The 24,019-nt window shown below is 37.9% G+C and overlaps 3 protein-coding genes across 7 annotated transcripts in view; 2 read left to right on the top strand and 1 right to left on the bottom strand.

Annotated features, from left to right (window-relative positions):
* Window positions 1-556: 556 nt before the first annotated feature.
* Window positions 557-7,841, top strand: LOC144647433 (dapdiamide synthesis protein DdaC-like). 3 transcript variants are annotated; one of them, XM_078507239.1, is made up of 5 exons: window positions 557-602; window positions 2,260-2,680; window positions 2,990-3,182; window positions 6,343-6,555; window positions 6,780-7,841. In XM_078507239.1, exons 2-5 carry the CDS (start codon window positions 2,274-2,276, stop codon window positions 7,185-7,187), a joined length of 1,221 nt encoding a protein of 406 aa, XP_078363365.1. In that variant the 5' UTR covers window positions 557-602; window positions 2,260-2,273; the 3' UTR covers window positions 7,188-7,841. The 3 variants fall into 3 exon arrangements, with proteins under 3 accessions (XP_078363365.1, XP_078363363.1, XP_078363364.1); XM_078507237.1 differs by having other exon boundaries at window positions 558-670; XM_078507238.1 differs by lacking the exon at window positions 557-602 and adding an exon at window positions 1,536-1,782.
* Window positions 7,258-15,529, bottom strand: LOC144647427 (serine beta-lactamase-like protein LACTB, mitochondrial). 2 transcript variants are annotated; one of them, XR_013569589.1, is made up of 10 exons: window positions 15,255-15,529; window positions 13,648-13,903; window positions 13,004-13,200; window positions 12,445-12,505; window positions 11,536-11,603; window positions 10,453-10,685; window positions 9,711-9,886; window positions 9,099-9,272; window positions 8,355-8,570; window positions 7,258-7,450 (listed from the first exon to the last, which is right to left on the bottom strand). XR_013569589.1 is itself a non-coding variant. In XM_078507233.1 (9 exons), exons 1-9 carry the CDS (start codon window positions 15,519-15,521, stop codon window positions 8,407-8,409), a joined length of 1,596 nt encoding a protein of 531 aa, XP_078363359.1. In that variant the 5' UTR covers window positions 15,522-15,529; the 3' UTR covers window positions 7,258-8,406. The 2 variants fall into 2 exon arrangements, 1 of the variants encoding a protein (XP_078363359.1); XM_078507233.1 differs by having other exon boundaries at window positions 7,258-8,570.
* A 113-nt stretch (window positions 15,530-15,642) lies between these two features.
* LOC144647415 (bridge-like lipid transfer protein family member 2) overlaps window positions 15,643-24,019 on the top strand; it is a 61,315-nt gene continuing 52,938 nt past the window's right edge. For both annotated transcript variants that reach the window (XM_078507214.1, XM_078507213.1), the window contains exons 1-11: window positions 15,643-15,787; window positions 16,170-16,293; window positions 16,671-16,720; window positions 17,340-17,458; window positions 18,040-18,089; window positions 18,353-18,474; window positions 18,667-18,724; window positions 19,166-19,261; window positions 19,366-19,411; window positions 22,999-23,123; window positions 23,731-23,786. In XM_078507214.1, coding sequence (XP_078363340.1) covers window positions 15,723-15,787; window positions 16,170-16,293; window positions 16,671-16,720; window positions 17,340-17,458; window positions 18,040-18,089; window positions 18,353-18,474; window positions 18,667-18,724; window positions 19,166-19,261; window positions 19,366-19,411; window positions 22,999-23,123; window positions 23,731-23,786 — 911 coding nt within the window. In that variant the 5' untranslated portion in view covers window positions 15,643-15,722. The remainder of the gene's footprint in view (window positions 15,788-16,169; window positions 16,294-16,670; window positions 16,721-17,339; window positions 17,459-18,039; window positions 18,090-18,352; window positions 18,475-18,666; window positions 18,725-19,165; window positions 19,262-19,365; window positions 19,412-22,998; window positions 23,124-23,730; window positions 23,787-24,019) is intronic.

Here is a 24,019-nt window from a genome sequence, read left to right as displayed (position 1 = left end):
AAGAATACAACAAGGCTATAAGGTTAGTCGATTTTATTAGCAGAACATTACATATTATTCCTTTTGAAACAAAATCGTTGAGTTCCCATACAACCCCTTCCAGGTCATAAATCGCATCTTTGTAACACAACACTGCTCAAAGGTAAGGGTCACGTTCGCTTATACTTTATGAATAATTCACATAGTGCGCTTGGGCCGCCTGTGAATAAAGCAACATTCATCCCTGTTCAGTTCTGTCAACCGGCAGAGGGGGGCTTATAATCGAATGTATTTTTTTTTTGTTTTCAGGTAGATGGGTCTATAACCGGGGAGGGGGGCGGGGTTATAAATTTTATGGTAGTCTATTTAGAGGATTTACCTTTGTTAATACTTCTGCATCTTGTTGAATGTTGATGACACCGACGACGACGAAACTCGAATGAAACCCCCAAGAACTGGCGCGGCCCTATTGGCCACTCGGTTAATAAGAACGTAGCCACATGTACACCAAGTGTACCTTCTGCTCCAATTACGTTTGGGATCGCGTGACGCGCGACAATCGTCTGCGGCAGGCGTGACATTACTAGTGCATTAATTAACAGTTTGAGATTTTCCTTGGAGAGGTATGTAGATCTTCAGAGTTGTTTTGACTCCTTCTCTCTTCTGTTACCGGCAAGAATAAACTAAGCAGGTAAGTAAGAACCGTGCTCCATTTCGCGACCGGGGAGACTGAAGTCTTTTGAAAGACGATTTCCTGGAGATTTCGGAGACTCTGATTTTCGAGTCTGCATGAGCTCGGTCTTAACCACATCGTTTACTGAAACTTGTGGGCTACGTGTGTTTCCGTAAACATGTTGGAAGAACAGTTAATTCGATAAAATTAACTCGGATCGCTGATTTAAATAAGAATAGCAGCTATTCAAGAAAGAGGAAATATACAATAGCTGCTATTTTTACAAATCAACGATCCGAGTTGATCCAGTCCGACTTTCGTTCCTGCCCGCTTATGTTTCAAGTTTCTTACTGGCTCGCATGCCTTGCGTAGCCCGCAGGTTTGCTCGCATCCTAAAATACGAGGACAAGAATGAGTATGAGTCTAATGCTAGATGTTGTTCTGCTATGAACAGTTTAGAACGTAAACGTAACTGAATTGAACTTCGAAACTCGATCTCTTGCTATCGTAAGGTCTCTATGTGTGCAGTGTACCTGACCTTTAGACAAAACAGAATTTGAAGTGCTGTTGTCAGATTTCTGATAACATTAATATGAAACAAAAGGTGCAGTATGTGGTGGTATGTATGTGGCCCTAAATCCCTTGTTCCGGACACTATAATTTTGATAGGAAAGAAAGTTTTGATCAAAACAAACCTTTCCAAAGATTTTTGATGTTGTTAATGTTTGTTGTTGTTGTTTTTTACATTGTTTGTTGTTGTCTTCTATTTGATCACAGGTAGCCCAAGCTCCCAAAGGAGCCATCGACATATGGCATTGCGTAATAACGTTGTTATAAGAGTTTGTATGGGAATATAATGGTCATAAAAAAATCGCAAAATTATAGGGGAAGAAGATCTTAGTCATCTTATAAAATCGACTTACCTGCCCTCTTGTGTTTCTATGCCATTTGGAGGCATTTCAAAGCGATTCCAGTGGGTTTTAGGTTCTCTGTTTTCCTCTCTGTTTTCTTCTCTTTTTCCTCAGAAATTATATATGGAGAGGAAAACAGTGAATTTAAAACCTACCGAAATCGCTTCGGAACGTCTCCAAATGACATACAAAACGCAAGATATACACAGAAGAGGGCAGGTAAGTCGATCTTATTCCCCTATTTTGTAGTATTTTTTACGATAGTTTTTACGTTGAGGGCTCCTTTAGGAGCTTGGGCTAACTGTAATTTGATCCGCAAACTTGGACACAAAATCCTGTTTTCCCCAATTTAGCACTAACAGGGTTGTAGCATCATTAAGGGCTATCCACTATTAATAAAAGACGACAATCGTCAACATCCATCATTCCCTTATGTGTCTGTAAAAATTAAGGTCAACAGCACCCAAAACAGCCGAGACATGAGCATTTTAAAAGATGAAGGACGAGCAAAATTTTGCCTTATGAATTTATTCATAAAGCGGGGGGGGGGGGGGAGATAAAGGAGACCTGTGTTACCTGTCCCTTGGCAGTTAGTTGTAAGCTACATATGATTGACAGAAGTCTTTTGACAACTTCATAGTCAGAGTTTTGACTGTGAAGTTGTTGAAACTGATTGTAAATTTGTTCAAATTCCAGTTAATCCAGGCAAGATGCACAGGGCGACTTTTCTTCAAAACATAAAGAAAACTAAAAGCTACATATTTGGACCGCTTTGCTCTTGGCTCAACAGTGCTAAGTTCACAGGGTTTCACAGTTCATCACAAGATACAGGAAATGGTGACAAAACCACTACTTGGACAAGTTCATCCCACTTTAGCTGTCTCCCAACACAAGAGCTAGCCCTTGGCTACAAGCCACCTATTGCAGAGAGACCATACCTACCTGGATCATCAGCTGGGGGATTTCCTGAATTTCTTCCTGGACCTAAAGAGGATGGTTCATTCCCTGTGGCTTACAAAGTGAAAAATCCTGATCACTTTGACATCAAAGATTGGTCACGTGTATGTCGGCAGCTGGTTGATGCTGAGCTCGCAATGTCTGATGCAATACTTATCAGGTAACATATATACAGTGTGGATATTTGACGGGTTTTGTGGTATTTGACAAGGTGGGAAAATGCGAGAATTCACTGAAATGTCTGCAAGTATTAGCTGTTAAAACATAATAGTAGTCCATGCTGAAGATGAATTTGACAACCAGACTATTCCAGTGGTTCAAGAGTTAGTCAAATAAGGGATTCAATTTAGCAAAATGTGTTGACTGGGTGTAAAATTTAGACAGACAGACAGTTATAACAGTTCAGTGTAGCCTGCACTCAATATTATTTGTGTTATAGAAATATTTATTAGTCAAATCATCATTCTAGGAATCTACCACTCTACAACATGGAAGACTTCAAAAGTTTTCTCCACCACCTTGGCTACAAGTTTTTTGAACATGGAGTTACAGGGTACAGAACCCAGCTGGGTGAGCATGTGTACACAGCCTCTGATGACCCCCCTGAGGTGACAATGGAACCACACAATGAGTGTTCATATTCACCTTTCTTTCCCAAAAAGGTAGAAGTAAAGTTAGTCAAACAACCTTTCACGAGGCAATCAAATTTGCCGCTACATTTTGTGATGATTCGAAATTGTTCGATGAAGCGTTCAGGTATTTTGCAATTGTGTTGCAGGTTGTAATGTTTGTAAATTGATGATGCCTTTTTGGTGTGACCTTCTACGCGCTCGTGTAAGTGTCCATGTGTATACCCCACATATCCTGCATCACACAGGTTACATTGGAATTGGTAGACGATCCATTGTTGGTTAACAATAGGGGGCTTAACTTCGTGATGCTTAAGTTGTTGCTCGAGCTTCTGGCTTACAAACACTGGTTGTACAGTCACGTTCAATTTCGAACTTAAATTGTTCAGGTGTTGTTTAACATAATTAGCTGAAGACTGGTCCTTAAAGGGTAGCACTACTCTCACAATTTCCGATGGTACATCTGGTGGTGGGCAGGGCTCTTGAATTGAGACCCTTTTTTTAACGATATCGTATCGTTTATCGACGCATCAGATAGTAGGCGAAGATATTGCGATTTGTCCATAACAACAACCCCGGACCCTTTATCCAGTTTTGTGACAACGATGTCATCGCGTTTTTTCAGATGTACCATCGGAAATTGTGAGAGTAGTGCTCAGCTGATTATGTTAAACAACACCTGAACAATCTAAGTACGAAATTGAACGTGACTGTACAACCAGTGTTTGTAAGCCAGAAGCTGGAGCAACAACTTAAGCATCACGAAGTTAAGCCCCCTATTGTTAACCAACAATGTATCGTCTACCAACTCCAATTTTTTTTATTTGTAACCTGTGTGATGCAGGATATGTGGGGTATACACGTGGACACTTACACGAGCGCGTAGAAGGTCACACCAGAAAGGCATCATCAATTTAACGTGCAAACGGATTCCATCCGCGCTAAGATGTTCGTTTAGGTCGTTCTTTGTTTTATGCTTATTTTGTAGCGTTCCTTATTTGCATACTGAACAAGTCTCTTGATAATGGAGTCAAGATGACTCTGAAACGTCAAGCAGTATTAAATATTTCTTGGTTCTTCTTATAAATTACATGTAAGTCAGGCTATAATAAATTAAGTGTTGTAATTAGTATTTTTTGAATTTTGTAAAACAGACCAAATTTAGTTATTCTCAAGGCCTTGTGCATCAAACATAAAAAACATACAAACTGTTTAAAAAGTCCAGCTTACAATTCTAAAGAAACAAGAAACTTCAAGAAGTTTATAATCTGGCGATTAATGTTTGACCACTTCTTTTCAGTTCTTTTTTAAAATTGGCTAGAAAAATAAAAAAGGCACGGCGCAGCACAGTAAATAGACTGTCCACAGCCCTCTCTTTTTCGTGTTTTTTCGATCGATGAGCGCCGGTGAGAATGGCGAGTGAACTGGACGCCAGCGCAAAACGGAAGAAGCAAGGAGGTGGGGCGGGGGTATTTTTCCTTCACTCGCTTCCCCCACTCCCTCCGCACACTCGCGCTTCGCGCTCGCTTCCTTTGCTTTTTTGCGTTGAAAAATCGAGAGGCTGTGAACAGTCTACTCAGTAAAAAAATATTTACAAAAGCAGTCACTTGAGAAACACACAAGTTGTGTTTGCATGAGTCACGGAGTGTGCGTGAGCTGAATTTCCCTTATCGCATCATCTATTGCCTTATGCCACATGCCTTGCCGGATAAATTTATGCTTATAGGCATGCAAATATTTTTTTCTCCAAATGTTGAATAAAATAAACCCAAACCAGTTGAATGACAATAAAAGGGAGTCCATTTCACGCCAAAATAAAAAGTAGACTGAGGCCATCCCGTTGTATTTCTCCGTTTAGCGTCGTCCGACGACTCAAGTCCGAGTTTTGCACCAGTCAAGAAGTTTGGAGAATTGAACCAAAATTTCCCTAATTACGTTTTTGATCCACTGATGCATAAACAAATTCCTGTCTGGGCTTGCAAATATTTATTTTGTTCCGAATCTTACATAAAATGCGCTCAAACCACTTAAATGGCATAAATTGATTTTGGTTTAAATAAAAGAAGCTTAAAAATCAAGTTTTTGAAGTTTAACTGCTATTTTGTTAGAAAAACACAGCTTTCAGTGGCATTCACGAAGTCGCGTGATTGAAAGCACGCAAATAGAGAATACCTGACTACGTGATTCAGCAGGTAATTTCCCCTTGTTCGGCGTGCCCTGACAAATTTTTTGCTGGGTTTGCAATTTCCTTTCGATTCCAAAAATAAACTCAAAACACTTGCATAACACTTTTCTTTTTAGCATTGTAAGTAGTTTTCTATTCGTAAGCTTTGTAAGTAGTTTTTTTTGTTTTTGTTTTTTTGTAAGCGTTGTATATTTTTGGTTTGTAAGCAATGAATAAAATAAAGAAAAAAAAAACACGAAAAATAATTCATTTTTCATTTAAAAATAGTTTGGACATGTCAAAACGCAACGTGAATACTCAGTGCTTGCATCAAACCGTACGCTTGAATTAAAAAAATAAATATTTCACAAAAAGCAGAGCGCAGAGAATTCGTAAATATTTTTAAAATAGATGTATGATTATTTATAACTACAGGCGAGCGATCGCCAATAAACATCAAAACTTGCGTCACCAAGGAGTCGCCTGGGCCCGTGGGTAATCGTTCCATTTTTAATTAGCTTGGACATGTCAAAACACTTCTCGGCTTTGCATTTGAAACATTCAGTGCCTGCTGAATCAAACGGACGAATGACACAAACATACTACACTCCACACTGAACAGAGAGCGGAGTGTTCATAATCTGAGCGATGCTAACCGAAACATCAAAACTTGCGTGACTGTGACCAAGGAGTCGGCTGGGCCGTGTGCGTCTGGAAAGATTTACTGACAAAAAAAAACAAAATCTGACACAGATTATGAATCGGGCCCAGGCCCCGCCCGATTAATAAGATTACCTTGAGTGACTTAAACTACTGGTAGGGTCATCACAAAGTGCGAGGCAGCGAGGCATGAGATCCATTCTGGTTAGCCTACGTAGCACTGTGGTTAGCATAAATGGCACTACAGTTAGCCTAAGTAGCACTCCAGTTAGTCTGCCTCGTTGCCTTGCCTTGCACGCCTCCCTGCCTTGCACATTTGTAAGACTCCTACTGGTAAGGTAGTCGACTAACAAAGCTCTTTTTCTTTAGATTATCATGTTCTGTCTAAAGGAACCAGACTCATTCTGTGGTGGTGAAACTGTACTTTTGAAAAACCAAGATCTGACCTCCATATTAGATCCTGAGGTGACTAGAAGGTTTGAGGAAAAGAAAGTACGCTATCAATCTTTTCTGCCAAACAAAAACACACAGGTTGATCTCCAAAAAAGCTGGCAAGACAGATTCTGGGTGGATGATCCTCAGGTTTGTGTAAATTGCAATGGTTTCATTTCTTTATCAGCCATTTATCAATTAAAATTGAATTATTTATTTTACCAATTTCGAGAGGAAAGCACATGACAGACATGAGTAGAGAAACTTTGTTGCTGCCCTTAGCGCTTATGGGCATACTAAGCAGTAAGTCAGTAATTTCTAGAAGGCCTAATTGCAAGTCTAAATCTGAGCCTGATTATGTTTTAATACAACAGGCAGTGGAACAGATTCTAGAATCTAATGGATGGAGCTTTTCTTGGGATCAAAATAAAAATCTGAGACTCTGGTACCTCCACTCACCTGTCATCACTCACCCGGTGACTGGGGAGAAGATATGGTTTAATCAAATAACAAGTCATCATGCAAGCTATTTCAGAGCTCTCCCTCTATACAAGAATACCAGTATCTCAGATGATGAGTTTCCTTTTCATTCCTACTATGGTGATGGAACAGCCATTGAGCCCGCAGTCCTTCAGCATATTAGAGCAGCTATGTGGTCATGTGCAATGGGGTTTCGTTGGCGAACATTTGACGTAGCTGTGTTGGATAATCAACAGGTTTTACATGGAAGAATGGGATGGACTGGGGAGAGGCGACTTGTGACTTCACTGATAGACGAGTGAACTCATCAAAATATTTCTTTTAATTTTAAAACAATATTAGGACAGATAGCCTTACAAACTCATTGATCAGTGTTTTAAATAAGTCTACATTTTATTAGTTAAAGTTTTAATTGTACAGTAACAAGAAATAATTATCCAGATTTTTAAGTTTATTTAAATTTAGGGTTTTTTAGATTTTAAGCGATGAAATGAGCATATCCACTGAATTCAAATCACACTGGTGAAAATAGCAGTTAATATCTTTCTCCTGGTCAATTATATGCCTAGCAATGGGAAAAAAGCCAAACAAGGCATTTAGTTCTGATATAATTTATTAGTTTATTATTTACTCGAAACTCCAAAACTCCTTGTTTCTTTGTAGTGGCATTTGTTTGTCAAAATGCCTGTTTGTGCAGCTCCATTTTGCTCAAACAGAGCTCCAAAAAATACAAAAACAAGGAGTTTCGACTATTAAAATTTTCCCGCCAAACTTCAGGCTGAGCTCTTTGACGTCACGCATACATTACCAGCTCCAAGATGGCAGCGTTCAGTTGTCGAGTTTTGGGAAAGATTTCGTAGGGTTATAGCGAATGTTGGAGGGTGAAATTTTGGTGAATAACATATCTTTGTATAAACGTTTTATTGGCGTGAAGAAAATAAATGGCCATTCTGGAGTGAAGTTCTCCTTTAATACTGTATACCAGTAGCTTATCTCTGTATAAATTTTCTACCTCCTAGAATGCTCTGTTGATTTCTCATACAATCCTTTTTTTACTATAAGCCGGCTATGAAGGACAAACAGCTCTGGGTACAAGAATGATTTGGCTGTTCATGATAGTTTGGATGTATTTTGTAAGATGTAAGATTATGCACCACTGATTCAAAAATGCCTTTTTCCTGACATGTGCCAACCTCAAGCTCAACATTCAGTCATTGTCACTTTTGCCATGTGGATTGATGATAAATTTTAGGTCAGAATGTTATCAAAAGGATGTGACAAGTTTATGTGACAAGTTTTGGTGACGGTTATGTCTTTTAAGAATAAAAACAGGTAATCAAAGCCCACTTGTAAACTTTTCTAGTAAGATTGCTTTGTACAAGCAAAAGGTAAGGTCCAGGCAACAACTCAATTCACCAAATGAATCTGACTGGAGAAATGTTTACTTGCAAATTTGAGGAACCACTCACATTTTGCCAGTTTGAGACTCGTAACTCTGGAAGTTGTCAGAGTGGTGTATAATTAAAGCTTCGATTTCTCAAAGCATGCAGCCACAGCCATTGCAGTTTTTTCAAGATTCACTTGTTGAAGATTCACCAATACTGCCACAACCACTCCTTTAGGAAGCTTTGTGTTAGAATGCTGTGGTCTGATCAGCAAAACACTGCTTGCTCCTACTGCTGTTCCTGAAAGAAATTGAAAGGGTAAAATTAATAAGGTCAGCTAGTAGAAACAAAAATTGAGGACCTAGCCTGACCATTAGCATGCTCAGTTGTCAATCAGCAACCAAAGCATAAACAGCTGGCAAACAAACCTATACAAGCTGCACTTATTTCATAAAACTTGCATTTTAGTACCAGAAAGGTATGTATGAGGTGCCATCTCTATAATTATAGTGCTTAACTCCAATTTCGCAAGCATGAACTAAGGTCTGCTCCCCTAGTATGGATGTTATTTAATCACAGGAAATTACTTTCCAAAGCAGTTTGTTAGGTTGCCTTAACAATTTACTGAATAACCATTTATGCACTTAATGGGTAAAGAGAAGCATTGGCCAGCTTCTAATAGCCCTTACATCTTGGCTTGTATTATAAACAGCGTTCACTTCCATTTTATTCAAACCATACTATCCTATCATGACTTCACAATAACCTTTTGAGTTTGTGCTGCAGTAGAGAAACCTAAAGCTTACTTGATTTATGATGGGCACTTACCAGTATGAAGTACAGTTTCTGATTGATGATAACAGCTGCCAAAATCCTGTTTTTCTGGAATAACCACCCAGCCCATTCCATAGCCACCATCTTTGTGTCCTTTACTTTCTGTGTTAGCTACAACTTTCCAGAGATCAGTTACGGTTTCAGGTCGAAGAAATCCTGGAAGATATCCTGGCAAAAAAAGTGCAATTTAAAGTGTAAACACACTACATTTACAGCTTTGTCCACTTTTTGACCTAGAATTTTGATAAGGAATTGAGTGTAGAAAGGGGAAAGCCAGAGAGAGTGCTAAATTATTGAGTCACAGTATAAGAAACACACAAGAGGCAAATAACTATCACTAGTAATAAGTATTGGACCTTTTCTTGTTCTGTGTTTGTGTGAATATCAACAACAGCATTCTGAGCCTGAGTGATAGGTCCTTATAGGTCCTCATCAGGTCATCAGCTAATTGTGCATGAGCAGGTTAAGAACTGCACAGTGTTACATGTAAGTTCTGCAGCTTGTAGTCAGTTTCAATTTCAATTTAAACTGGTCTCTTAAATTTCTAGTCAAAAATAAATTTAAACTATGTTTAACATTATCCTCATGAATTAGAACATAACCAACCTGTGGTGATGAAGTTTTCCTTGTTTACACAACCTATCTGCTTGGCATAAAGCAGAGAATTCCCAAATTGAACAAGATCTTCCACTGTAGACATGAATCCCCCTCCAGCCCACTTGTGGGAGTTGTCAACATATGGTGTATTTACAAGATGTCCCTTGTTGTCACGCTGATAAAATCTGAAAAATCACAGAATATTTTACATCAGGACCTCACATGTACTAATCAAGGTGTAAACTTGTGTATACCAAATTAATAACATCATTATGAAGGTGACAATTTAATTTAACACATCAAGGACTCTTTAACGGTAAGTATAATTTGTTTGTGACACAAACACTTAGGACATGCTGGTATCGATTGATGGATTTCAGAATATCACATAATTATGAACCGATTGGTAATCAATAGAATCACATGGCCTGTAAAAACGTGCATACATTTGTTTGGCTCTTTAAGTTTGGTATTGCATCAAACTGCAACTTCAAAGTGGGCTGTTTACATGATATTGTACTACTAATCAGTCAATTAGTGATTGGTTACTCAATAAAATTGCCAAATGTCGTCAATGCCTGATTCCCTCTATGGCGCACACCTGCAGGGAATCATGGAAGCTGTATTCATCAAACCATGCGCAAGACTTAGCATAAATTATTTGATGAATACAAATACCTTGATTCCCTGCAGCACGCACCATAGAGGGAATCGCTGTTAATGGGCAATGAAATCAACAATTCAACATAACCTTGCCCTATTATGAATAATCCTATCATTGAATTCAGCACATGTGTTTTCCATGCCAAGATCTTTAAACAGTTTTTTCATGAATGAAAGGAAGTCTTGACTAGATGCACCCTCTATAACGGCACTCAGTAATGTCCAGCCGTGAGTGGTGTATAAATAGCTTGTACCAGGAACTGATAGCAGTGGGTCATCTTTGAACAGTGAAATGGCCTCTGTTACTGTGTTGAAATGATCCTGGGTAAAAAAAGATATTCTTAATCAACTATAAATATTTAGTGAATACATTATTCTACATGACATGAGCGTGGAACAAAGAAAAAATCTGAGTCCCCGATGGGAATGATTTTGACATTGCTGATCCTAGCAGTATGCAGGACGCGTGTCACTTATCAACCTAGTAAATGGCCTAGCTCACAGCGAGTCACGTAGCTCAGTTGGTTAGAGCGCCCAACCGGTATCTGGGAGGCCATGGGTTTGATTCCCGTCGGGGACTCAGATTTTTTCTTTGTCCCACGCTCGTGTCATGTAGAATAATTTCTTCACTATTTATCACCGAGCTTGAAATCTACCATCTTTATTATTTACTATAAATATTTAGTTCTTTTGACCATTTTGATGCTAACAATAATTTAGATTGAAGTAGATATAGATGGTTTTAATTAATGCCATATTCATGTAGGTAGTTAGGTACATACTCAGGTTATTTACCTCAACATAATAGCCTGGTGAGGTTGATTGACTGTGATGGTTTAAGAAAATATCTATACCCACTCCAAGGAAGGTTGTTCATTAGAAATTCAAAGGGTAAGGGAGGTTTCAAAAGCCAAAGATGTTAAAGAAAAGTATGATGAACATCTGGCATTTCATGGGGAGTGGGGGCATTCAAACCAAAAAACCTTCTGTGACAGGAATGCCGATTTTCCAAGGTATCTGTATAATGTAATTTGATTGAGTGGAGTACAATTCAGGGTGTACAGGCAAGTAATTTCAAAATCAGCCGAGTGTATAGTGCAAGGACGTATTCAAAATTTTGAGCAGTTGTCCTGGGTTCCTTACACATTTATAAGTTGTCATAATGCCCAACCTTAACATAGAATTCTTCAAATGCATAAACACTTCGTTGCCTACAGGTGCAAATGTTACTCGTTGTACCTGCAAGTCAGAGCACATCAGGTATCACATACAGTCCCAATTAATTACAGTAAAACATGTATTTTTAATAGTGTAATGAACTCAATCATGCATTAATTGTAAATTATGTATTTATCATGATTATCTATGTCACTAATCAGATACTGTAAGTCTTGGCAGAATGGAATAAACACAAAACCGTACACAGTTCAGTCTGATTGATTTCTCCTAAAAATACAATAATTTTATACCAATTGCCAGTTGTGTGAACTTTTTTTCTGCTATTTTACACCATATCTGTAATTTTTCAGACAATCACTTTGTATTTCTCTATTTTACATATTTTCTTTATTTATTTCCCTCATTGTAATGGCATGGATACAGAAGGTTATGAAAGATACATAGAAGTAACAAAGCATTATAGAATCCATACAGACACAGACAAACTACAAATAAACAAATTTTGACTACAGAAATATAAAGTTAACTAAGCTACATCCCTTAAAACTAGCTGAAACCCTTTGAGGTTTCAGTAGCCAGACTGTTAAATGGTAGCCACTTCAGATGCATTTTATTTGCATCATTGTGACTGCTTGCTGTTACTCTGCAAATTTGGATGAATTTAATAGTTTGCATGAAAGAGTGGTAAGAAGTGAGGGCATGATCTCAGGCTAAATTAGCCAAATAACAGCAAGCAGTCAATATTATGTAATCTGCATCTGAAGTGGCAAACGTTTGGCCAACAGTCAACTGACAGTCCAAGTGGAACAGTTTTGTACTTGTCATGTGCAACATTTTACCAACAGAGCTGTGAAGATAAAATTGGGATAAGGGAAAGAAAATTTGTACAAAACAACCTCACCTGACTGTGCCTTGTCAGTAGGGACCATGACCTGTCCTTTAGAAGCATTGCTATTTTTGTTCTGTTGAATAATGATTATTATATAATGATATAAGATTTATGGACACAAAACTCTCAAAGGAACAGACAATTTCAAACCTTTTCACATATTCTTATGAAACTCTCAGCAGTTACTATTTACATAACTATGCCATACTAGAACACACACTTTTTACCACTGTGACCCCAGTATATCCCAGACAAACAGATGTCTGTAAATTGAAGGTGAATTCGTTGCTGTCATATTCATGATTGTTGATGCTTTCACCATTCAAAAAATTGTCAATAAGGAGGCAGTGTGGCTGAGTGGTTAGGGCACTGGTCTTAAAATCTGAAAATAGTCTAGTTTACAATGTAATTCTTGTTCTGACTAATGGCTGGAGTTGTTTTATGGTAGACCCAAGTTCCAACCCTCAGGCATACTTGTTAAAATCTGTAGATAGCCAACTGGTTAGTCTCCTGCCATTTAGCCTCCACTGACATTTCCCACCTGTGCCCACCTAGTCCATAACCCACATACCATGTTCTCTTTCATTGTCTTGTTCTCTTCATTAGATGACATATGTTTTTTGTAATGTCTTATTCCACCAAGATGAGAGAGCAAGTGTCTGGTCGTGAGGATCACAGGAGTCCCATTGAAGGTCTTTTCAGGAAATGAAGCTACATATTTTTGGATTGGAGCATCAAGGTCTAATATCCCTTGCTCCCATAGCTTGGCTGATGAAGCAAGCAGAAATTACAATGTAATTAAATGTCAAGTACATTGTGTGCTGAGGATGATCAACTAAGAAAGTTTGTCCTGTCTGTGGAACTGAGTGGTATAATGTAAAATGTACCAAGTTGTACATATGTACCTAGGGAAAATTGAACCATATTAAATTATCATTTCCTCTTCATTTTATAATTATGTGTAACTGAACTGGACCAATAGAGGGACAGACTGACTGACGGATTGACTGACTAACTGGCTGGCTGGCTGACTGACTGACTGAATGACTAATTGACTGTCTGATTGACTGACTGACAGAGGGATGGATGGACGGACAGACTGACTGAGTGACTGGCTGGCTGACTGACTGGTCATTTCTCAGGGTCCTACAAAGTGTCAGCCAGCCAATTAAAGAACAACATACAAAGGGCAATTTGCTTCAGAACATCACTCGCCTATAGCTGTTGCAGTTAGAGGTTTACTTATGCTTGCAATCCTCATAACAGTTTTTCCAGAACACAATACTCTATTCTCAATGTCTGCAAATCCAAACCCTTCACTCCACACAGTTTTTCCATCAACACTCACAGCTACACAAACTCCAGGAGAACCTGTCTCTTCTTTCATACACCTGATGATGGATTGTGATTCCTCTATTGCAGATTGCAGGGTCCAAGACGAGCAGTGATTTCCGTTTGTCTTTTCTTTAGTCTGTTGCAAAGGTTAAGGATATTGTTTGTTTGTTTATTTAAGCCCGAGGGGGAGGGGGATGGGGAGGGGGAGGGGGTCTGGCTAACCACAGGAATTTGATCATGAGGTCTGTTCCCAGGGTAGGGATTTTGATTGTACGTGATGTCTCCTGGGTGGGGAAAATTGACATGGTCGCCATCTTGGCTTTCTGCCATCTTGAAAAATTTCAAGCAGGTATTTGGATGAGATTCTTGTGTTTGAGCAAGGTGGGTGATACATGTTTTATTGAAACCATGACAAATTTTTGAATAATAAGAGTGGTTAGTTATCTCTTGAAGATACAGTATTGTTTTTTGGTCATTCTAATCATTGTTTGCTATCGCTTTAATTTACACTGTCAAATTGACTTGGTGGGTTCATGTCCCCTTAAGAACTTTGACTGATCTCGACTGGTAGACCTGGTAACAAAGTCCTCTTCTTTTCCCCTCCCCACCTCCCGCCCCATACCCAGTCCCCCCATCTCGCGCCTCTCGACTGGTCTGGTAACAAAGTCCTCTTCCTTTCCCCACCTACCCCCTCCCGCCCCATACCCAGTCCCCCCATCTTGACTCCTCTTGACTGGTCTTGTAACAATGTTCTCTTCCTTGCCTTAGGGCATGGCTGATGATAGAAACATTTATAGCCTCACTAGGATATGTTAGGATACCTAAGAGTATTATTAAGGGCTAACCCTCCTAGAAGGGTCAAAAGATAGCATGTAAAGGGTTATCCCTAGGGCTACAACTGTATCTCTGCCAAAAAATCCATGGAAACCTGAAGCCATTGATAGATTTAAGAAGCAGTTCAATGGCCTCGGGTGCCCGCGGCCATATTCACTTCTTCACCTTTTTCCAATTAGGGTCTGGTCAATTGGCTGCTTCTCTTTTCCGTTTTGTTTTATTGCTTGGCTGAACAAGTACAGCTTTGTCTGTCAAACCTTCACTTTGGTCAAGACTTTTGCCTATTCCAGCAGCCTAACTGTTGCCTTGACTGTCACTCTGAATTTCTGTATTGTCCTGGCTTGGATTTGCTGCTTTTGCCAGCATAGTTCTCTGAAATAATTCTCCAGCTTTATAACTGTGCAAAGCTATGTTTATAGTTAGCAGGAACGTGACAGTAATCTAACTGCCCTAAACTTGACCCTCCTAGAAGGGTAACCCTACCTCGAGCTTTTGCACGACTTAAATAAACAAAAAGTTGACCTTCCTAAAAGGGTAACCCTTCTAGGAGGGTTACCATCCCTCCATGTTAACAGGCCCTAAAATGAGATGGAAATAGGTGCGTCCATACTATGGTCTTTTTCACATCGAAGCACCTTGTTTTGAAAGGATACAGAGACTGACTGTGAAGAGTAATTTTCCTTTTCATCGCATTTCCTTTCAACACTTGTGGCCCTAACTCTCTTCCTCTGTTTCTTTCCATATAAAATTCCCGAAAATCCCACTAATCCAGCAAGTCCAAATCCAAGTAAAAAGGCAGCGTTGGATCTTTTCTTTCCAGCCGAAGTGAGTGTCGATTGACAGTTAGTGAACTGATACAGGTGTTTCACCCTTCCTAAAACTCTACGACCTTGTTTCACAAATACAAATGTTGCCGCCATATTGGAAGAAGAATGAACGGATATGAACGTCGAACGTCGAAGGCACTGGAGACGAGTTCGTTGCGCCGCCAGTCAATAAGCGGCAATTTGTTTTCACAATGCGCGGTAATAGTCTGAGCATCAAAATCAAAACAAAATGGCGAATGAGCTCAGATCGCACAGATTTGCAAAGGAAATGCAGTTTATCACCCGGGTTTTATCATGATACTTGTCTATATTGTGGGAATAGTGTTTCTTTTGCTATTGGCAGCCATCTTCTTCGGAAGGTATGTAATGCTTATTGATTCTGTTGCTATCACAGTTTTCTGCAAACGTTGTCTGAAAATTGCGTTACATTTGACAGGTTGCTGCTTGATTTTTTAATTTAAATTTTGTTGTTTGAAATTTTACAGCATCTAATGTCGCACTTTAAATAGGTATTCTAAGTATTTGGATAAAGATTGCAATAAAAAATAAAAAGGTTACAAAATTTTGCCTAAGAAAAGTAACTTGGCGTTAAGCTAAGTCATTTTGATTCAGATCACATTTTGAAGAGCTGCTACATATACAAGTGCTGCGCTGCGTTTTATAAAGGTATTCTGATTTGCAAATAGGCTGAGTACGTGTCGAAACATTACAACCCAAACTGTGTAATCCATTCTTTCCTAGGTTTTTTGCCTGGCTAGTGGAGATATTTGCACAGTTTTTCTTCCACATCGATCTGAAGGTTGACACACTTGGCTTATTTGCTGCAAATGGCATTGAGATAAAGTTCAAGAATGGGTTTAAAGTTGTAAGTTCAAAAAACCTTCCAATTACACATATGCCAAGACTCCCAAATACAGACCAGTGCACTAACTATAAATATAATTCAACAACCAAACAGCAACAACAAAGATCAGATTAAGTAAAAAGAAAAGACAGGAAGGTCTCAAAGGCCTTAATTCTATGATCCATAGGGAAGTGACGCACATCATACCAAAGTCAGTCATTCACTGGTTTAATTTGTATCGTTTTTAAAATGTTAGTATGATTATTTTTACAGTATTAGACGTTACATGATTAGAAAACAAAGAGTCAGTTGGAACATTATGATAATAAAACTGTGAATAATAAAAACAACAACAACAACAATAATAGTAATTGTTATTATTATAACTGTCTTTTTAGGGAATAGAAAAAATATGTCTTCACTGCAAGTGGACGTTGAATGACTCAAAGTGAGTTTGTTCAGTCAATTAGTAACTTTTAAATTATGTTGGAGAATATTTATCAATAATTATTTTTAGATGGTTATTCTGATATCAAATGTTAGTACATACACTTACTGAAGTATTTTTATTGCTGATATTTGATTACTGGTACATCAAAGAATGCCATACAGAGGAACAGTGCTTTTCTCTAATTTACTCTTCATACATAATCTGTAATACTGTATCTACCCAACATAACAATTACATGGTACAAACTTACTTAACTCTAACTAGGATTAAACTTGAGACAACTGCTGACTACTAATAAAACTTAAAATGTTGGACATATTTTTGGCACTGTTTGAACAGGTAAGCTTATCTACTGAAACTGAGTTCATTAATTAATTGAGGGATCAATTTTCACTTTTCTGCAAAATTGGTTTGAGGATAAAGGAGTCGCTGAAGTGTCCAAAAGAAAATTCCACAGCACAGTACCTCAATGTCAGATTGAATTTTTCATTACATGTGAAAAGTCGTGGGATGACAGCCCTTGTATGTCCTCTCAAGTTATTTGGACTGTCTACTTTGCCTGTTTGGCTGTTGTGAAAAGTTTTATCAGCTTTATTTCCTTTTCTTGCACATGTAGGAGGCTTTTTACTGTGTTATTAAGAAGTGTTGTGATAGAAGTAAGGAAGGGGAATGTTGACACCAATCTACACCAGCATCTGGATCAGCCAGCAAACTCTAGATCATCAAACAAATTTGGTGAGTTTTGAAAAAAGTGGTGAATCAAGCTGAGGGGCTGTGGATGAAACCCTACATCTATAGCACTCTGTAGGATAGTTTCATAAAAATGGGGGTCATCGTGCTCGTTTAAGAGAAAACGACCATTTGTTTCCCTACCGAGCTTAGTCTGAAGGGAATCTCGTAGTCTTCAGTGTGCGCGCGCTCGTGCACCGCTAAATGACGCAAAAACTTATGCGCAGCAAGGATGTGCAATACAATTCCGTGGAATCACCTTAAAGCTCCTAGTCAAGAACGAGTTGGCCGGATTCCTTATGTATAGTATCCTATCCTACCCAGGATCCCATGAGATTCTACAGTGCAATGTTGTCCTACATGTATGGTGTATGGGATATCTTACGGGATGAGGATCTTACTAACAGAATTTTAACTTAGAATCCAGTCAGGATCGATAGGATCCTGTTATGATCCTGCGTAACTGTTTATCAGCACAGGGGAGCCCCTTTCCTTTTCACCACTATTCGTTATAAATTAATTTTTCTTTGCTTACACAATACAGAATGTACAGTTGCTGACCAAAACAAAAATTTGTATCCCCTCAGTTACTGCACATAGGAAAACAATTAAAAGGCTTTTAAGAAAATGCTGTCAGGTATGTTGTGCTTTATACTTCTTGTATCTGGACTAGAGTAAAGATTAGGAAGGCACGAAACGTCATTTAATATAATTGTACATTGACAATTTGACATACCGGTACAAAGAAGGGTTAGTGTAACATTTGCTCTTGAAGATTTTCTTTTTAAAGACAATTCATGTACATGTATGTTTACAGTAACAATTACAATGATATAGAAAATGCATCCATTTCCCTTGATGCTGCTCATATGACTCTGTTCCCTATTAATTTTTTGACAGTACATAGGTATTCAAGTTTCTAGTGTGGAGGTTCTTCTTGGTAGCAAACATCATCCTGGTTCACTCACTCAGTGTATTCTTCCTGATGGTCTGCAGCTTTATGCCAAAACTGTCAATGATTAGTAAGTTATTAAACTTATAAACTTATTAAACTAATATTCATTAAATAAAAGATTAGGCTTCTGTATGTTGCATAATGTTTAATATGCATGCTTCATTTTGTACTATTCAGTTATTATAATTTATTGTGCTTGATTGTAATCCTATGTTTGCCACTGCCGATCAAAGTCATTATTAGGGTTTTTTTGTTCCAGTTTGTCTTCAACCTTGGTTATAAACAAGATTGGAACACAGTTATTCAAAACCATAAAGGTACATTGTACATTAAACACTGCAGCATTGTCTGTTAAGCATGAAATTTCTTGTAAAGCTCCATGCGAACCTACCATAGTCATGTAAGAGGACTGATATAGAGACTGATTCCAGGGGACAGGTTTGGAAATAACCTCTTCAAAGGAACTACTAACAGTACATGGCTCAAGATTTTAAATCTTGTTTTGCAATATGCATCATCTGAAGCATATTTAAAATATGGTAACGCAAACTTGACATACACACACACACACACTTAAATGGTGACAGGAAAACTATACAACCAAGACTAGAAAAGTAAACAGGTCATAGATTTATACCATGATCGCTCAATAGGAATTAGAAAGGGCTTGCGCCCACTATGTTTTAATGTACTTTTGCTAACATTGGCTGTGCTCTGGAAGAAATGTTATTTTGTATGTCTTGAATTTTTTTTTTCAGGATAAATCAGCCAAAGTGTTGGATCCTTGTGCAGAAATATCATGCTCTCTTATAATGGAAATTTCCCTTATACCCTTTGAAAGTATTCAGTCTATGGTAGGTTGTTCTTTTGCACGACTGTTCTCCTTTCATTGAGTAATAAGCCAATAGTCAGTCTTATTATAAGCCAAAATCTTAATTTGCTTTTTTTATTGTTACAGACAGCCTCTGTGCATGTGAACAATGTGGACGTTTTGCTATCAGAGGGTAAGTTAAAGGGAAAAAAAAAAAAAAAAAAAAAAAAAAAAAAGGAAGGAAACGCAAATGTCACATACATAGTACCAACCACCACTGAACTGACATGCACACTTCCAATTAACAACCAAAGCTTATTTTTGAATTAACTACTCAGTTTCTGCCAATACCAATTTTTTTTATTTAAAAAAACCCTGCATATAAGCTTGTAAATAAATAACAGTTCCACAAGGCTGAGTTTAAAATAAAAATGGGTAATATTATTATGAAAACTATTAAAATATGTAAAACTATTCAATAGTTAAGGTCTTGGTCATTTATGTGAAATTAACCTTATGGTACTGATTTGCATTGAGGTATAATAGCTTCATGAACCATAAACAGTGGAGTTGTTAGCTCTATCTATAATCTTAAAGAGGAGAACTTTACTCCAGGCTTCACTGTACAGTACATGTAATCTGTATGTACAACAGCCTGGAGGAAATTTGAAGTTGACAAACCATACTCTATTCTCCAGTGATAACCATTTCCAACAATAATTTTTTTTAAAAACTTGATCAGTTGACTGGGTACAAAGTTCACTTGTTTTATGGAGGGAATTCGTTTCTAAGTATAATCAGGGCTGTCATTATAATTAAGGGCCACAACCTGTAACACCTGTTACGGCTGAGTTCACTCAATGTTTCGGGTGAAGATGTCAATGAGTGTTACATTACACTTGCATACAGAGGGAAATGCTACTTGTGATAACTTAAATGTAACAGCTGCTTAAACACTCAATGACAGCCCTGTGAATGGCAGAAAGTAAGCTTATATCATTGACTTCAAACCTCAAAAACAATGTTAACCAAACACCAACGTTTGATTTGGATAAACCTGATTTTTAACCAAAGATTCCCTTAAAAGTAAATCATGTATGTACAGTACATGTCATAATGATTCTGATTGTAAATTACTGCGATTATCGAAAAAACAGAACAAAATGATTCATAGTCTCTTTACTAACCTGGATGACTGTTCAACAACAACTGTCTTCTAACACAAAATTTGAATACAAATGAGTTAAGACTATGTGCAATGAATAACTTATTCTGTTTAGTCAAACATTCACCTCAACAGTACATGTAGTTCAGATTAAAGCATCAATTGGTGGAGATAGTCAAGTTCTGCTTTACAACAAAGGGGCTTAAAAACCTCCTTCAGCTCTTACTAATTTAAATATAAAGAAAAAATGCAATTTGTTTTAATTTGTTCATCCAATCATTTAAAGTTAACTTTTAAAATGTCATTTTCATCAAAATACAGCCAATACAGATAAAATAATGAATAGAAGTTAAATTATTTTGAAATTGATAATATTATTGTTACTTTTGGCTTCATTTACTGTGATATTTTATTTTTAACTGCGCACGCAGTTCATGTTCTGCACTTAGTTTTTTTTTTTCTCAGTGACCAGACTGATGCCCCCGCAGGCCCGCTCGGCCAGTCATGCGTCACGCAATGTTTAAAAGCTAGAAATCACCTACTAAGGGGAAATTTTCTAAAGCTTTCATCTTTACTTAGCAAGTTTAGGGTGGAATGTTCTAGTTTGAAGCGTTTGACTCCAAAAAATACTACATTTTCATGCTTTGAAAGAAAAAATATATTTTAGCAGGCTAAAATCTTTAACTAAAATAATACCATTACGTTGGTGTCAAAGAAGGTGCTGACATGACAAGTTTCACTTTCGATTGGCTAGACATCGAGTCACGTAATGTTTTAAAGCTATTAATTGCCTACTTTTCAAATCTTTGCGAATCCTTTGGTCTTTACTAAACAAATTTATTAGAAGTATTTTTCTTTTAAGTGTAATCTATTTTTTTAGCTGTGTCATGAAAGGATTTTGGAGATATGAAGAAAAATTTCCTTCACAAACATGCCCTGACTTGTACCGCTTACGTCATTCCGTAGGCTAGGGAAATTCCCATTCCCATTACGTTGTTGTCAAAGAATGTGCTAGCTGACTTGACAACTCTCACTTTGACAATTTTGCAAATTCTCTGGTCTTTACGTAGGAGATGTAGTGTGAAAGAAAAATATGTTTGAGCGGGTAAAAGTTATAATTAGCATGTTACGTGTGAAATGTTCGATTTTTTAGCACTGTTTTTTTGGAGCTGTGTTATCTAGAGGATTTCTGAAATCTAAAGGGAAAAACCACTGAGACAAACATGCCCTGACTCGCAAGATTTACGTCATTGGTAAATTAATTCTCCGGGAAATTCCCATTCAGCTAAAAGCAGCTCTATTGTTAGACTTGCCCCAAGTCGCTCGTTTTTTTCTTTGCATCTATAGTTACTTAAATAAAATCGCTTTGAAATCAAGCGAGAAAGACCACTTGAGTAAAATCACCTTTGTAATCGTGCGGGATTAATTTTTGTAAACGCGCGCGCGACACTTACGACGAATGGCTTGGAACGAGCGACTTGTGTCACTTGCAGGAAATCGATTCTGACTGACGTTTATTGCCGCGAAAAATGGCATCATGCTTGTGTGCACTGAATTGGTTTCTTTTATCGTATTGACGTCAGTTTCGTGCGCCGTGTGCAGCTGACGCGCGCTGTGGCGTGTGTTAAAATTAAGATTTTCTTCCCTTTTTGTGGGAAATCATACTTAAGGCCCTTGATGGCCCTCTCATTTCTGTAAGATTTAAAAGGGACATGCACAAAAAAAGACATTTGTGTTGTTTGTTCTAAAACTGGTTTAACTGCCGATGTGAGAAGGAAACAAGTCTACTCAAGAGCTGAAAAGTTAAACGCAAGCTTGTCTCGCGAGCAGCACGCGCTAAGTTGGCGGGCACAGCGCGCTCAGTAAGTTTGCGCGCAATACAATATGATTGACATAATCTCGATGGCGTCACCGGTGGAAAAATCCACCGGTGACGCCATATTTCAGAATTGGCGCGCTGCAGGTGAGCCAAGTCGCTCGTTCCGCAACGATCCTCCGCCATTTTGTTTCTCATGCCTGCGCGCGCCCTCCGTTTCCGTATCCAGCGGTCTCCTGCGAATCTAACGAGCGACTTGAAACAAGTCTACTCTATTGTTCTTCTCAAATTATTTGGTCCAATATTCGGAGCGAGTTATTCAATCTTTAAACGGGAATTCAATACAACACTGGATGCTGATTTAAAAGATTTTTTGGTTTCACCGATCAGGATCATGGGAATTAAATTTGGCCAGCATTAGCATATAAAAAAAAATATTTAATTGCGTATAGAACTAGTCAACCATGAAATGTCACACAATGTGTTTTCTTACCATTTTGTTTGTCAGTCGCATCATTGTTTGACACAGGTAAAGGGGAAAAGGGGGGTATGCATTTTTTTGTTCCCCCCACGTTGCTTCCCTAGAGTGGTCACGTGACCAGCGCAGTTTTAAGCTCTAAGAGCTCTTGTATTGCAATTCTGGGTTAAATTATATTTTTTCATGCCAAACAAGAGTGAAATGTTATGTATCAACTGTTCTGCAAAGTCATGTACTTCCACTCTTATTTCTGTTTTGTAGGCCAGGTTTATGTTATGGCAACTGTGGTCCTTTTTACATCACTTTTATCACATTGTGCAGGTTTGCTTGGAGATAAACAATCAAAAGCTGTCATCATTCACAAAGACAATAAAAGAAATATATCAACTGTGCTAAAACCTATGACACTGATTGAAATTCAAGAGAATATTTCATGTTTGCCAAAGGTAAAGTATCTTGTTTCATTCTGAAGTATTTTCAGTACATGTTGAATCTGTTTAAGTTCATAGGAGTAAAAATGTAGCTGAATTTTGGCATGTGGACTTTGTTTCGCTTGCGAAAATATGTAACTTGGCAGGGGGTGTGGGGGTGCGGGGTGAAGGAAGTATGACATCATTTTTATATGATACATAACTAAATACAGCACCTAGCTAGCTGGTCAACACAGTGGCCTTGTGGTTAAATTAGTCACTGTCAACCATCGTGAATTCATGCCTGCAGTCCTGTGTGGGATCAGGCACAATAAAATGATTGCATTGAACTATGAATTAAGAAGATTAAGTCCAAGACACTTAAGGGTTAGTGCCAGGAAAAGTCAAAAAATTGATTTTGCTCATATACTTTGTCTGACTCAGTTTCTAGGGTTAGGTAAGAAACTTGAGGATAAAGCGTTAGTTTTTTGAAATGTTCAACATAAAGACAGGAAATTATGTATGTAAGAGTTGGACCAAATTCTGGTTTGTTTTGCTTTCTCAAGAACAATGTTCTCTATTTGGTTGTACATGTAAATGTATAATTTACTTGAAGGTCATTATCTTCATGTATTCTCCTTAGAGTGTCGACCTTGCAGTGGATGTCATCAGTGTTACATTCTTAAACAAAGAAAAAAGGTATAAATTTTCTCTTGTTTAGGGGTGTCACATATTTGGGTTTATTGGTTGCTACACGTACATCAATTTTGTTAACATGACACCTATCATTCCATTCTAGATATTCTAGATATTGCTAGATATTCCTCTTTAATCAAAAACTTCAAAAGTTCTCCACGTAAAATTTATTTTGAGATACATCAAAGTTTACCCACTAAGCTTCAGGGAAACTGTTTCACAGAATGATCAATGAA

Source organism: Oculina patagonica, chromosome 3 (genome assembly GCF_052425735.1).
Source record: "Oculina patagonica isolate OP01 chromosome 3, crgOcupat, whole genome shotgun sequence".
NCBI lineage: Eukaryota > Metazoa > Cnidaria > Anthozoa > Scleractinia > Oculinidae > Oculina > Oculina patagonica.
Note: the sequence above shows the minus strand (reverse complement) of the source record. Positions and strands in the feature narration are given on the sequence as shown.

Coding starts and splice junctions, on each gene's coding strand:
- LOC144647433 (XM_078507239.1), top strand. CDS start 2,274: ATGCACAGGGCGACTTTTCTTCAAAACATAAAGAAAACTAAAAGCTAC. Junction 3,183..6,342: donor CACCTTTCTTTCCCAAAAAG/GTAGAAGTAAAG, acceptor CTTTTTCTTTAG/ATTATCATGTTCTGTCTAAA. Junction 6,556..6,779: donor TCTGGGTGGATGATCCTCAG/GTTTGTGTAAAT, acceptor TTAATACAACAG/GCAGTGGAACAGATTCTAGA.
- LOC144647427 (XM_078507233.1), bottom strand. CDS start 15,521: ATGGCGGCAACATTTGTATTTGTGAAACAAGGTCGTAGAGTTTTAGGA. Junction 9,887..10,452: donor ATTATTCATAATAGGGCAAG/GTTATGTTGAAT, acceptor GTGATTTTTCAG/ATTTTATCAGCGTGACAACA. Junction 8,571..9,098: donor AGAAACTGTACTTCATACTG/GTAAGTGCCCAT, acceptor AATTTCTTTCAG/GAACAGCAGTAGGAGCAAGC.